Raw genomic sequence first — 15,590 nt, forward strand, 5'->3', positions numbered from 1 at the left:
TTGAAGTTATCATATGCAAATATTCAGTGGACAAAGTTTGAACAAAAATCTATTGTCACTTTTATTTTAGAGGAATTACCTTAACTGCTAATTCTCACAGATCTTAGGGGAGTTTGCATTATTTCCGGCGTTACGTTCCTGGATCGGACCGGCCCGGATCACGGATCGGATCACGGATCGGATCACAGAAAAAAAAAAAGTTTTAAAGAAAAAAAAATCCCCCAAAAAATCAAATCGTTTAAAAGATAATAATAAATAAAAAATAAAAGTGCAAGACTAAAATATGTTAAATGGAAATAAGAATCCCGAATTTGACGCAATGACATGTTAATTACAGAGAATGACAAGAGGTCATTTAAAAAGCCACATAATCGCTTAATTTACGACGAATTTAAATTGTAATGAACAGGCGGATGTAGTTATATTTGAACGTTGGTTGGCTCGAAGCTTGCGTGAACCTCCCATTCTCGTTTTTGAAATTGTTGTTCGTATCAGTAGCTAATTCTCGGCTACATTTTCGTGTCAGATGTGAGCGTTACAGTTGGCGTTACAGTTAATGAGAAAACTTATATACGAAAACTTATGGACATAGCTTGCTTTAAAGGAGTTACGTCACGATTTGCGCGTCTTGAAAAAACTAGCCTAGTTTTTCGGGTTCATCATTTGCAGTCCTCGTTAATCTTTGCCATCCTTAACAATCCTCATTCCGTTTTGATTTGTTCTTGCCTCTTAAGTGTTTTCTATCCTAGAACACGATCATTTTAAGGTTTTATTCTATTTAAAGGCAACTCTTTACGACCCTAAAAATGACTCTAAAAATCGTGACGTAACTCCTAAAATGTTGTGTATTCTCGGGTTGCGTTATCGTTCACACTATCGATGTTATTCCTATAATTTTTTGTAAAACAGCTATATTTCCTTGAAATACAAATGGTTTGTTTCGTCTTATTCCAGTGCGAAATATCGTATTCCAAACTCACACCTGGTAAAAGTATAGACTTGTCTCAAAAATGGGAATTGCTTGAAATCATCAGGTGTTTAATTTTTTTAGTGTTTTTAGGTTTTGTGTTTCGATTCATACGTTCGTCCTATTATTACCATGCTGACTCGTTTTATGACAGTTTACCTTTGATGCAAGTGAATATACGAAATATCATTTATCTGAACTGCGGAGAAAGATATGAAGGCATGATTGACCATCGCAATTATACGCACAACTGAAGCAGTCGTGAAATTAAAGCCTGAAAAAAAAATTCAGGCCTGAACGGGACTCGAACTCATGACCTCTGCGATACCGGTGTAGTGCTCTACCAACTGAGCTATCAAGCCATCTGGGAGTTGGTCACATTGTGAGTTCGTAATATACCCGTAGATGGTGAAGAGTGCAAGTGAATATACGAAATATAATATAGTTGAACTGCAGAGAAAGATATGAAGACATGATTGATCATCGCAATCAAAACCCAACAGCCTGAAAAAAATTCATCTGTGACCAGCTCCCCATTGGCTTGATATTATAAAAGAATAAAGGAATATCACACCTGAATTAAATTAAACGTTCTGCTCAGAGTAGTCACTCTAGTGTAATTTGCATAACAAAATTTTGAATTTTGAATTTTTTTCCTTGATCCGATCCGTGATCCGATCCGTGGTCCGGTCCGTGATCCGATCCGTGATCCAGTCCGATCCGTGATCCGGTCCGATCCTGATTTTGTCAACACCGCATTATTTCGGTTGTTTTCCTAGGGCTCAATTAATTTCAACTTACAAACAGTTAAATTGGTGTGTCTTTACTCGAGCTGGAATTTTTCTGTATTCCTTACAACAGCTGCGACGGAATGACCTTTTGCCAAAGCCTTTTGAACCAGGGGAAGTCCAGTCCGTCCTGTGGCGCTTAATACTGCGAGCTTAGGAAACAGTAACTCTGCAGTCGCCATGTTTGATTTAGACAACATACATGGGTTGTTCTTACATGAAGTATACATCCCTCATAACACCGGGTCATTTATAGCCATGGCGGTTGAATTGCTATTTCCTAAGTTGGCAGTTTTTGGCGCATCAGGACCAATGGGTCGTCTTGTGGTACAACAGGCTTTGGCCAAGGGTCATGTGGTTTGCGCTATCGTTAGAAGTCCCGAGAAATTCGACTTGAAGTAGGTCATTATATCTTCCATCACTGCTTTCAGATTTCGTGACTCGAACTGTGAAATATGGGAGGTTTTTTGACACCTTTTCATTAGTTCAGAAATTGTCATTCGTTGGCGAACATTCTTTCTACTTGAAGTCTCGTATTAGTCGATATTTGAACGAGCTTCTGTGACATTTCTGTATCGCGAAATGAGTTGTTCGCCCAGTATTCAGTCTAAGCAATCAACATTGCTCATAGAATAAATTAGCGCATCTATACAAACAAAAGCATATAATACTTACGGGAAGAGTAGAGAACTACCTATAAATTCTATGAAAATTCTCGACTGCCGTGCTGGTACCGCACAAGCCACAGTGCAAACGTTCCTCTTCTTACAGGTCCTTGGGTTTTAAGTAAATTGTTACATATTCAGAGTCTTTGAGCGAGTTTTTTGTACTGTGTCACGCAACCACGAAAATAATAGGTCACGTTAATTTTGGAGGCAATCGTATAACACGTAACCTTTGGCGTTTGAACATTTGAGAACTCTACACTCAAACGCTCAAAAAATGTCTCGCTCTGAATTTTCCTGATGCATTTTGTTATAACAGGCATGAAAAGCTTGAAGTCATTAAAGGGGATGTATTCAATGCAGAATCACTGGTTCCTATCCTGGAAGGTAAAGATGCCGTGTTATCTTGTCTTGGAGCGCATGGCACAAGCGTCTTCAAGCACACTACACTGTACTCTGAGTCAATGAAAGCAATATCATCAGCTATGAAAAAGTAAGTTTATTTATTTGTTTCTTTTTCTAAAATACCATTAGACATAGGGCTGTGGTGTGAAATGTGTTCCTTTGTTACTTGAAATTTTCGCCTTCAGTTTCGTTTTTGACAATTTTAAAAGTACATTGTTCCCGCGGAAACATCTAAGTATGGCCGACTGGAGTTTGATATAAGCTTGCTTCATTATGTTGAAATACAAACAAGAGAAAAGAAAAATATGGTGGAAACAAAAAAAATATTTCACTGGAAAAGAAAATAAAATAAAAAAGAGTAAATGATTCAAAATTTCGCTCCAGTTTTAATTTCTTGACATCCTTTCAAAACCGAAAGAAAAGTCGATGACTGTAATACACCTCCATTCTTTTAACAGCGACACATTTAATAAATCAAGTAGCAATATAGCCGATTGTTACACATGAAGGCTTTAATCATATATCGATACGATCAATACGGAACTTCAGTAGTTTCCATGTGACCGAAATCCTAAACAGGAGATAGAGAGTCACTTGACACAGGAGGAATCCCCTGCTGATCCAGTACAGTACCTCTTAAGGGTTTTTATCTTTGTCACCATTAAACTTCTTTGGTACACGACAAATTTAGATCAGAAGGCCAATAACTAAGATCAACTAATCATATTGTTTAATGTCGGCTCAATACATATATTTCCAAGTATTGGATCGGGTTATGCCCCGAATTGTCCTTAAAACGACTCTCCTGGCAAAAAATATTTCATTTCTTCTTCAAAGGTTCTTTGCCTTCTTTTTTACGAAACGCCCGAGTACGCTACGTCGGTTTTGAATCAAAACACGCTTGAAGTTTACGGTGTCTTTAGTCCCTGATCGTGGGATATTTTCAAACATTGTCAGTCATGTAATAAATCCGTTATCAACCAAGCTTACTCGGGACCGTAGAACAAAGGCCCTAAGTCTTTTGTGTACGACACTCGATGCGCTCGGTTCTCGATACTTTCCCATTGGTGGCATCGCGCTTGGTTTGTAAGCCTTAGCTAGTTTAGTAAGATACGCGTCATAGAATGATTAGGCTAACCTGTTTACATTCTTGTTGCCACCCTATTCAGATCATGTGACGATTCATTTGGGAGGTTAAAATTGTTCTGTTTGTACATACTCATATGCAATCATGCTGCGTGTTGCAAATTGCACAAATTGTAACCTCCCAAATGAATCATCACGTGGTCTGAATTAAGAAACAACAAGGATGTAAACACGTTAGCCGAATCCGTCCATTGCCTTGCTGGTTGACTGAGATCATGTACCGTTGCATCATTCAGGACAAACCTAAACAGATTAGTATGTGTAACATCATGGAGTACTCAGAAGGAACCTGGATGTCCGAAACTTATCGAATGGTTTTTGAAGCCATTGTTGATGGCCGGGTTCATTCACAATATGGCACTGATGGAAAACTTATTGATGGAGTCTAACCTCTGCTACACTGTCGTGCGGCCTCCGATATTGAGCAACGGTGAGTTGTTACCTTGAGCATGGTAACGTAAATGTGAAGCCCTTCCACTGTAAAGTGGAGGCGAAGTGCCTCATGGTTAGTGCGCAGCGGTCCGGGTTCAAGCCCTGACCGGAGACATTTTGTGTTTTGTTCTTTGGCAAGATACTTAACTCTCACAGTGGTCTCTCTTCACCCAGGTTTACGAATAGATACTGACGAATTTAATACTGGGGGTAACCCTGTGATGGACTAGCATCCCATCCAGGCGGAGTAGGAATATTCCTAGTCGCTTCAAGCTACATAAACCGGGATAAGCTCCGGTCTGATGGGCCACTTGGCTCATATGCAGACTTTACCTTTTTTAACCTTCTGGAATCCTGTCACGCCAGTCACACTCTGACTGGCGTGACTCTGACTAGGGAGGCATTGAGTCGCGCTCGTATTATACCAAATTTGGGTACGGCAAACACAGTCTTGTTTGGTCTTGCCAAAATACGTATTAGTCTGTGTCCCCTTACAAGTCTGGGTTTCTCCCTGGCTTCATGGTTTGAGTCTTAAATAACGTTTTTATCCAATATTTATATATATTTGACAATAAAGTTGACAGTTACTTGTGATAATACATTGTTCGTGGCTAGTCTTACGCAGCTCGTTTCGTCCCGGCCAAGGGACTCATCAGAGACCTTTCTGCTTGGCAATCTCGCCTTATATCGTGAATTTGTGCGGTCGGGAATTCTTATGCGATATAAGGCGAGATTGCTGTCATCATTTTGTTAGCGAACGGGACTTTGGGCGCGATGCCCAACGAGTTTGCCAAGCAGAAAGGTCTCTGATGAGTCCCTTGGTTGGGACGAAACGAGCTGCGTAAGACTAGCCACGAACAATGTATTTTATATATTTACCATGGCTTAACCGGACTTGCTTTATACGAAACTGAGGGGTGCCAAAATTGCAGTTCGTTCCTGTCAAGAGACACTTTAACTTTGGTATTTTCCAGATCCAGCCAAGAGCGACTATAAAGTGATAGAAGGGCAGTTTGTACCTGGCGCTCCAATGTTCATACCAAGAGCTGATGTCGCAGACTTCATTTTATCATCACTAGACACTCATGAATGGGATAGAAAGTGTGTGGCCATCGGCAGAAAGTCTTGACACGGGATTTGACTGATGAGACGCGTTGCTAAGTGATTATTTAACACTTTCATAAGGAAAACTCAGTGTGAGTCCCATACAAAGGTGAAACGCAGGATTAAAAGATAGAAAGCAAAATTATATTTGTGAAAGAGTACACTGCTTGAACATTTTCTCGTGAAATTGTCAGATATACGGCCGAAAATGAAAGTTTGCATGCCTTGAAAGAATTGGGTTCCCACGCGTTGCCACTTTGAGAGAACAAAAAGCTGTTGTCGCATGTGATGTCATAATGTCGACGCTAGGGAAATTCATAAGCCCCGAATTTTGTTTGTCAGTGCCTTTGTTTTCAGTTTCGGCTACATGTATATGTCTGCTTGTATGTATCATAGATTACTGTAAGCTAAAACATAGTGTTACATTACATTTGTGTCGCTGAAGGACGAGACCATTGTAAACCAGACTTGGGCGATGGTCTTTGAATGACATGGCACAAAGGAAATATTGTATATTAGAAAGCTACAATCAAAATGAAACACAGCTGAAACAAATGCTCTTTCGTAGAATGCACGCTCGTATACTTGAGTTTGTATTCAATATGAGCAAGAGTGATGTTTCAATAAATTGAGTATATCTACGGATTTTAGGGATCTCAGGTACTGAACGATCAGTAAATGAATTATAGCTACGTTAACTGATTAGGGTGAGTGCAGCTCTTCCAATAAATTTACTGGCGCTTACCATCTAGGTGGTTAATTGCCCGTGCAATTGCCCTGTCCAATTCTTCACATCACGGTAAGACTTCACCACGTGAGATGCAGTGGGCTAAAGGTTCAGCCGGGAAAGGTAGTAAAGTTGTTACAAATGGTTGGGGTAGTTGTAAAGTTTCTGATTTTAATTATCCAATAAAGGGAAAAAACAACAACAGCAACAAAATTAGCAAGCGAAAACAAACGTTAAAAAAACACTTGTTTCGGTGTCATCATGACGCCACTGTCAAGGTGATTATGGAAATAACCAGCGAGTCATGTATTTAAGAAGACGAAGTCAACTATATAAGCATAAATAATTAGAAAAATAGCCCCTTTTAATCAGACTAGGTTTTAAACGTCTAGTAATATCCTGTGCACTATACCATCAATCTTAGTGCACGAGATTCATTAGACGTTTCAAACCTAGTCTAAACGTGCAACCAGACTCCATTCGTGCGAAAGTGTTTATGTTATTCAACTCCATTTATTATGCAAATTTCTTATAAAGGAATCAGAATGTCTCTATAGCAATGACAATGACGTCATGATTATAAAACAGTACTTTCAAAGTGAAGCAATTTGCTGTAGTTTTGTAAGATCGAAAAAACATTACCGAAGTAATACCAAATTAAAAATAAACGAGAAATACTATACATATTATAACAAACTGAAAGTTAACTAAGAACTGCCGTTGGACTACCAACGACAAACTTGAAAGAAAAATCATCTTTTTTCGGCTTCAACGTTCACGTGTCTATATAGAGAGCGAAGACAGTGACTACGGTTCTCGCTCAGTAGTAACGGCAGACTCTGCTGTTTAAACTCTTTCGTGGTGCTATTCGTTATTGGATCATAAATTTCTGGGATTAGGACAACGGACGTGACTGCACTGATCTCCACTTTCAGCAGGGAAAGATCAACAACTCTCTTTCCATTTCACAATTACGTCACGTTTCGGTTGAGACCTGTCAACAGAAATGCACGAAACCTAAATTTCCTTCGGTTCTGATTCTTCTCACTCGATTTGTGTTTGAAAAACAAGACCCCGATCATTGATGTTTTGAAATGGTAGTTCGAGAACGAAAACGAGATTAAGATCGAAAACGATACAATAATAAAACCATACTGGCTTATGAATAGCTTTTTATCTGATGTACCTCACATCACGTTAATCGGAAAAATCGTTTCCACGGTCACGCCATGAAACTGATATCATTTGAATGAATAAACATTTCACAATGCACGCAAACGCATTGTTGGTTTATCTGATCTGAAAACAAAATTGTGAAGGGCAGAAAAAAATTTAATGTGTGAAAAACACAACAGGACACGTTTACATTAATATTTTTTGGGGGGATCTTTGGACTCGTCGTGTCCTGTCTTCTAAGCTCCAACAGCTCATACCAAGAACACAAGCTCCTCCTAATCTTGTGGTGACTTGAGCGGAATTGTTTTTCCTCTTCTCTTTTTATTCCAAGAGCCCGTTTGGTCAGACTGGTTGAAATTCGCCACAATTTCAAGCGTTTTTTCCCGTGATCTAAACTGGCAGATGCAGGTTACAGTTTCACATTAATCTCGCAACTGGAAAAAAGACAAAGCCGAAAAACAAAATCGCGCGAATCTCGAAGAAGTGAAACAAGAACTCGAGACTTAAACACAGACTTCTCCACACCTCAACACTGATTTTGCCCCATAAGCAGTTATTTTTAAAGGAAGTGAATGGCCGCCGTTCCTGTTAGCAAAGCCTTCGTGGGACGACTCACGCAAGCAACAGCTGAAAGCAAACTGAAAGGTTTCAATACTCAAAACAAGGGTGACAAGGATGTCAACGAGCAGCATAAGTGTTTCCTTCAAAGCGTCAGCTTTCTACGAAAGATTTCTGTATCGTGCCATGACCAAGCGATGAGGATTTACATTGAGAAAGATAGCCAGTCCTAAACTTATTTTTCTGGGAGTCAGGAAAGTCAATTAATTTGCATGATCTGTTTTCATCTTGAGATCAAAAGATCACGACCTCGATATCACGTTCTCTTGTTCAACAACAAGACATTCGAAGGACATCTTCGGTCGCGTTTGGGAATAATGCCGTCTCTAAACAGATGCATTTGAGTGGTGGTAATTACCAACAGCAGAATAACGCAATTGTTATTTCAGTTGAACGAATCATATTAGTTTCCAATTAGTGCTGATGAAACTGAAACTGGAACGTACTGACACTTAAAATAGTGGTTTTTATTATCTTATCGGGTTCGTCGAGAAACGGGAGCTGGCAATAACCCCTGTCACGGCCGACGTTTTCATTTGCATTGCAATGTAAGCCAACTTGGATAGGAAGGAATTTCGAGCAGAAACTACAAAATTACCTCACATACGTACATGCTGGGTTATAATGTAATGCAAATGAGCAGAGTTAACCGTCAAAAGGGCTATTATCGTTTTATTTTCACTTTATTTTCGAAGTCACGAAATATAGACAATTTTTCGTACTTTTCACGTAAAAAACCCCACCTCCATGGATCGATTTACCAGACCGAATTTAGCAAATACGCAAAGTTTTGTAAGAATACGTCGCAGACACATGGAAAAATTGGACCCAAAACTTGCCAATTTTTATAACGAGCACTTGTGTACACATTTCTTTGTAAAAATTGCCAAGTTTGGGGTGCCATACGTCCACGAGTTTGCAACGGATTCTTGTGAAACTTCGCAAATTTACCACATTCAGGAGATAAATCGAGCGGTGAGGCTTATTTTTTGGCCTGAACGAAAAAAATCTGAAAAGCGCGGCATCGTCGAAGTGGTCCATTAGCTTCACGTACGTTCAACTGTTACGCTAGTTATCGATTGATCAGTCAATCAATCAGTCGGTCAATCAAAGAACTAATCTGCTTCTTATGGTATTGGTTATCATGGTCTTTCAATAATGCATTAGTCGTTCCCGTGTAAAGAGCTTTTCCGCATTCTGACCGCACGTAAATTGGAGCGAGAATTAAAAATATAATTTAAGCGCTCGGTGTCAAGTTGTCAATCAATAAATTAACTCACCCGTGAAAACAGGGAGCGTTTTTCAAAATCGAGGGGTTTGCGGGCATGCGTTCCCTCCCTCGCCTCACCACTCCCTGCTTCGTCGATTTTTTGCTCTCGCTCCAATTCACGCGCGGCCAGAATGCGGAAAAGCTCTTCGCATGGGAGCGCTTGCTACGCAAGCTAATAATGCATTAAATTTGCTACTTGGACCTTTTTTGGGGTAAAAATTAGTAGAAATGTTTCTTGGGGGCTTTTCCGGGTTTGACAAAAAGCCAAACGCTATGGCTAAATAAATACCCAGAAGCCGGTCAAGGTTTTCAAATCAATAAATGACCAGCAGTTTTATATTTTTTTTTCGAAGGAAACCATCCAATTCAAACTATCTTAGGTCAATTAATGACTGCCAAGTGATCCAGAAGAGTTTTATAGTTCAGCTCAGAGAACAAGACACTCAGTTCTTATTGTAGATCGACTCTCACTGAATGACGGGCAGTCCGTTACTTATCACAAATTTTGGGAATCGAGCGAACCGATCATATCCAAACTATTATTAAGAAGTGCGTAGCGATCCGGAAGAGCGTTGCAGATCGTAAGGCTCATAGACGGTTTGTGACACTTAGAGCTTTTTAAGTGCGACTGCCCGTCACAGGGTATTTTTAAGCGGGCTATAAGGTTGCTATGGTAACCTATTGTATCACAAAAATGGTAAGAACGTGTTTACCAATGATTAGGCAGTTTTTTGATACGATGATTGTAGCATCTACTGATAAAGTAGTTATCATGACCCAACAAAATTTTTTTTTTATTAGAACAACCAGAACCTGGAACTTACTCACCGGCAGAATGGACTTAGCTAATGCTACTCTTACTAGTTTCAAATCTCTTCTCTATGACTACTACTCTCGTGTTGTCAGAGTGAACTACAATCCCGACAATCCTCGAATGTTTAAAACCATCTGTTTGAATTCCACACGATTTCTAGAAGTACCAATAATGTGTTGCATGTAATGTGGTTTTTCTTTCTTTCTTTTTACATATAGTTTATTTCTGGGCCCGCAGTAATTGGTTACTGAGCTGTTGCGATGTCCCTGCCAAACCTCTACATATTGATTGTAATGGTTTTTTTTTTTTCTTTTTTTTGTTTTGTTTTTGTTTTTGTTTTTGTTTTTGTACCATAAAAGCAAAGCTAATAAAATAAAATAACAAATAAAATAACAAATAAAATAACAAAATCTTGGAAAGTGCTGGAAATCTGTTTTAAGCCACCGTAAACCTTATTAGTCCGTCCTAACCACCATCCCTTCCCCTAACTGGATAATGCATATTCAGGCTGCGTTTACACAGACGCCGTTTCAAATCGACACGGTTACATCCTTTCGAAACCGCATAAAAAAATACACGGTTTCGAAGCGTTTAAAACGATTTATCTGTTTTCTCGGCTGTTACGCCATGGCCGTGACATGTTTTGTTACCGGAGATCTGGAGACGATTATACCTTGAAACGTCGCCATATTGTTTAGGAAATGGCAAAGCGTAAAGATGTCAGTAATTTCGTTTGCACTGACGACGAGGTACAGCTTCTTTTGAAAAACGAACGACTACTAAACCGCTAAAAGTGCAGAAAATGTTGATTGGGAATCCGTACATCAAAAATACAATAAGATAGGAGTACCCGTCGGATCCGCTCCGCAAAATATCCGCTCTGCAGACCAAAGTTGAGCTGGCTGGGAATCTTAGCAATAAACAGAATCTTGCTGAGAATTTAGCTCATCGAGAGCTAGCTAGCTGGAAAATTTTTTTAGTGTACAAATAGCTTACAATGTGGTTTTACAAATCAGTTCTGGCTGGAAATTACATTCCGGATGCGATCACTGTGAAAAGACTGAAGTGTGTTCACTTGACACTTTCTGACTGCTTGATCTTTTGTCTGAAAACATGCTTACAATGTAATGTTAGTTTTTTATTAATTTTATTTATTTTATTTATTTTATTTATTTATTAATTATTTTATTTACCGGCAAACAATAGAGGTCTGTTTCGCTGCTGTCATTTATAGAGTGAAATTAGATCGGTTTCTTTTCCTTTAACGCTCCCTTTTCCCACGTTCAGTTGTATGTTTAATCACCGTTGATCCGGTCGCTGAAAATCATCGTCTGTTCTGCTTTCATGTTCTACCTAGATACAACTGGTTATCTGGTAATGACGTTTTTTGGTTCGTGCAGTCTTTTCACATTTTGCTCTTTCTTGCCTCAGGCCCGGTAAGACTCTGGTAACCTCGTAATATTTTGCAACTAAAACATTGTTCCCGTATAATTTTGTGTCCAACGGTCGGTTTCAAGCGCGGTCAGGATTTGCCAACCAGTTGCTGGAGGGTTTGGCCGCCAGAGAACTCTGAGGACTCCACTGATAAATTCAAAGGTTCAGGTAAGAACTACTTTGGAATTGAACTAGCTGAATCAGCCTATATATTTAATATTGATAATGATAAGCAATGTGTGCGGGAAAAGCCGGCGCAGTTTTTCAAACTGTATTCGCCTCGCGACTGTATTGTATTTCAAACCCAACGGAAAGTGCAGCTTCAGTGAAAAGCAAGACCAGAAAAGGCCTAATGTCTCCGACCTTGGAAGGTTTTCCATTCATCCACAGTGATCTTACTTCCAAGTGTAATTTCAATTCCGCCGTTGTAACGACCAGTAAAATCCGATCCCGTTAGTGCAGTCGATGATGACCGCTTTTTAACGCGTCGAAGATGAGCTATTACGGAAACACATTTGCCGCGTCTTGGACAAAACGAGATACTGAAATGATTATTTTTTCCCGGTGTAAGAAAGTATTGTTTCCATCAGTTTCTTTACTGAAGTCCGATCGTGTTCTTTATATAACTGAAGGCTGATTACTTATTGCTGCCTTTTGGGATCACCGAAAATTTGTTCTGAAAGAGCTGTTGACCAACACACCTGATTGATCTAGTTCCATGCTAATAGGCCCTTTGCAGGATCCGGTCACGTGCTTGGATATCACCTAGCAACGCCATGCTGGGACGCAAGCGTTTCGGCCGCCATCTTGAAAATTGTAGCGTGGCGAAGCGACTTTGTAGGTTCTCTTTCTTAATATTGGCGATCTGCTCGACTTTGAGACTTTTTTACCTTGGTGAAACTGTAACTAGGGTCTTTTTGTGACTTTCAGAGAAAAACACGAAACCGGGTGCACCGTGACGACCTCTTGACCTCATGGCGAGCAATGAAGGTAAGTAGCCGTTATCTGTCGTTTCGGCTTTGTTTTGCTTTTTGCGCGGGAAAAGATTTGAATATTTGCATATTAACTAAACGATTACTCCGAGATGACAGGTTTCGATTTGATTCAACAACATTTACGAGAGATGCTAGGGCACTGTTTTATGTTCATTTCATGGCATACTCAGTTGCAGAACGACGTGTTACAGATAATCCGACACAAGATCTTCAGCTGTTCCCCAATCTAACATTTGCTGAAGTAGAGAGCTACGCGAAAAACTCTTCTGGTTGTACAAGCACAAACAAAACTTACAAATTCTTCGCTGAACATGGATATCTCCACAATATTCAAGATGCGTAAAGAACATTTATTTATGTCGACATACATTAACCTTACAATATCTTGTGATATCAGTGCATGCTTAACATTTACAGTTTATTGTCCCATAAAATAGATATCATTGCATTATGTATTCAGTAATTAAGCTTATGTGCTATCAAACTAATTTATTTTTTTTTAATTATCACTAATATGGCTGTGGGTCTGTTTGCTACACATCTAAGAACAATTTTCATTTCTTTCAGTGACTTACCTGCAAGAGAAAGCCAAAGTTACCGGTAAATGCTTTCGATCCATGAGAAAAAATGAAAATGTTCCTGTGTTGCAGGTGCAAGTGGTTACTGCCATCACATAAAAGGACTGCTGTTCTACATGACTCATTGTAAAATGTTTGGACTTGAATCCCTACCAGATGACCTAACATGCACCAGTATGCCACAGCGCTGGAGTGTACACAGGGAGAATTGGAACAAAAGAAATTCAATCAGTACTTGTAAAAAAGCCAAGAATGGGTGCTAACTATAACAAGTTCATCAAAAGTACTTTGTACTCACCATCTACTTCCAACAGAATCCTTTGCAAGAGTGATTTTAGTGGGTTGGACCCATTTCACTTAGCAGCTGACATTGCACCCACAGCAGAGGAAATGCCGAATTTAATACTTTAAGCCAACAAAATTTGGAAATGCTCTTAAAGGTAGTTCTCTGTCCTACCAGCAAAAGCTCTCACAGGAATATGTCATTAATGACTTCCTTGCCTGTGACTTCCCCAAGCTACCATTGAAGGATGCTGGAGAGAGAATTCTGAACAATGTTCAAGTGTGTTTAAACAAAGAAAAAAAATACTGCACTAGATGCTCTGTCTGTTACTCGAGCAGTCGTAATAGATTTGGAAGAGAGGACTGTGACACAGAGTGCAAGTAACCTCTGGCAGCTTCTGCGTTTTTAAAGCGAATTACTGCCAGCAAGTTTGGTTTTTGGGCAAAACGCATTTCAAACTTTGAAAACTTGGTGAAGCAAATAAACCCATGCAGCTGCAGTTTATGCCAATGTTGCTAAAGCTGGGATGGTCAATGAGTACCCATGTGGGTTAGTCATCAATCCCAAGTGCCCATGATTGGGGTGTAGTCCTGAACGTAAGGTGTATGACATTCAAGCAGCAAATGAAGGGCTTAATCCATTTGGTTTATGTGAAATCAAAGTTGTGAAAGAGGGAGAGAGATTTCAAAAATGTCAGGTATCTTGAAATTGATCCAGTTTCCAATGAGATAACATTAAAAAGAAATCATGAGCACTATTTTCAGGTGCAATGCCAACTTGGATTGATTGGGTTAGAGTGGAATGATTTTTTCTGCTACATGAATGACCATAAGTATTTTTGTCAACGAATTTTCTTTGATCAGAATTTTTTCCAGGACAGTAAAGATAAGGTGGACATGTTCTTTTTTGACTATTTCTTAGCTGTATAAATGTAATAAGTATGAAAAAAATAAAAACAAAAACACATCACAAGCAAACAGCTTGTAAAAACTTTATTACCCTACTAGTGGGAAGCTTTTAATGTACTTTTGCTCCATTTAAAATTAAGGGGCCTTGAAAATTTGTTAATAAACATACAACTGTATATAGCTGACTGATAGAGCCTAACATGGACAATGGAACATCTGAATCAAAAATATGATATTCTTTGATCCTCCTAATGGCCCTCTCTACATGAATCCTGACTTTTGCAATCATTTTGGTCTGATGAACCTCAGCTGCAGAAAACTGGCTTCTAGTCTCCAAAAAAGGAGGAAGGTTAAGGCTTACATTTTTTTCTCTGAGCAGATCTTCTATATCAAATCCCTTGTCTGCCATCACAGAATCCCCAGCCTCTACTAGGTCAAGTATCCCTGAACATCTTGTAATTTCTTTATCTGAAATTGCCCCTGTATACAAAGAAGAAACAAAAGTAATGGCACCATGTGGTGAAATACCTATTAGACCCTTGAGAGTTGTGTTACTCTTATATGAAGAATACAACTGAGATTGCAAAAGGAGAGATGATGGTGTCTCGGCAAAAATCTCTGTGCAATCCAGGATAACACGTGTAGTTGGGTAGTGTTTCTTAAATTCCCCTGGCATCTTGGCACACACATCAGCCCTGGAAGGCCAAATGGTTTGTGAACCCAAAAAAATACAAATAATTAGTCCATGTGGTAATTTTCCTGCTAACAGATGAAATACGTAAATTAAAGAGATGAGCGAGGTCCTGCTGAAAAAGCCCTAGTTTAATCCTAACAATTCATCTATCAAATGCAATAGCCGGATATTTGGGCGGTTTTCAAGGATACCGGATGCATAACAATATGTCATTGTTTCTGCTGTAGGCTTTATGAAATCATATAAAAGTATAAAATGTTTATATGAACAGAATCCAGTGTAAAATTTGATGGCATCATCATCTGTAGAGAATCTCTCAATGCCAAACTTGAAAATGTTAAGTTCAGCTGCAGCTTTTTCCTTGTGTCTTTGAAGTTCTTGCTGCACAAGAACAAGTGCAGCATTTGCTTCTCTATTGGTCCTTTCTGATTCTCTTCTTAGCTCTTCAAGCTCACCTTGTGCAACATGAAGTTGTGCCTTAGTCTGTTAAAGTTCTTCTTTTGGCATTGCTTGGGGATCACTTTCTGGTACACATGGAGCATCATCATTGTTGTCACTCTCATCTGTCCGGCTGAGTGGCACTATT

At 39.3% G+C, this 15,590-nt stretch overlaps 1 protein-coding gene and 1 pseudogene across 2 annotated transcripts in view; both read left to right on the forward strand.

Annotated features, from left to right (window-relative positions):
• Nucleotides 1-14,561, forward strand: part of LOC145481372 (uncharacterized) — a 130,674-nt pseudogene extending 116,113 nt beyond the window's left edge. The window contains exons 2-3 of the transcript XR_014048628.1: nt 10,953-12,874; nt 13,107-14,561. The product of XR_014048628.1 is annotated as an uncharacterized LOC145481372 (transcript). The remainder of the gene's footprint in view (nt 1-10,952; nt 12,875-13,106) is intronic.
• Nucleotides 215-10,880, forward strand: LOC145481367 (flavin reductase (NADPH)-like). The gene is made up of 4 exons (XM_081459851.1): nt 215-2,153; nt 2,740-2,913; nt 4,208-4,401; nt 5,378-10,880. Exons 1-4 carry the CDS (start codon nt 1,936-1,938, stop codon nt 5,530-5,532), a joined length of 741 nt encoding a protein of 246 aa, XP_081315977.1. The 5' UTR covers nt 215-1,935; the 3' UTR covers nt 5,533-10,880.
• Nucleotides 14,562-15,590: the final 1,029 nt, after the last annotated feature.

The sequence above is a fragment of the Orbicella franksi genome, chromosome 3 (genome assembly GCF_964199315.1).
Source record: "Orbicella franksi chromosome 3, jaOrbFran1.1, whole genome shotgun sequence".
Classification (NCBI taxonomy): Eukaryota; Metazoa; Cnidaria; class Anthozoa; order Scleractinia; family Merulinidae; genus Orbicella; species Orbicella franksi.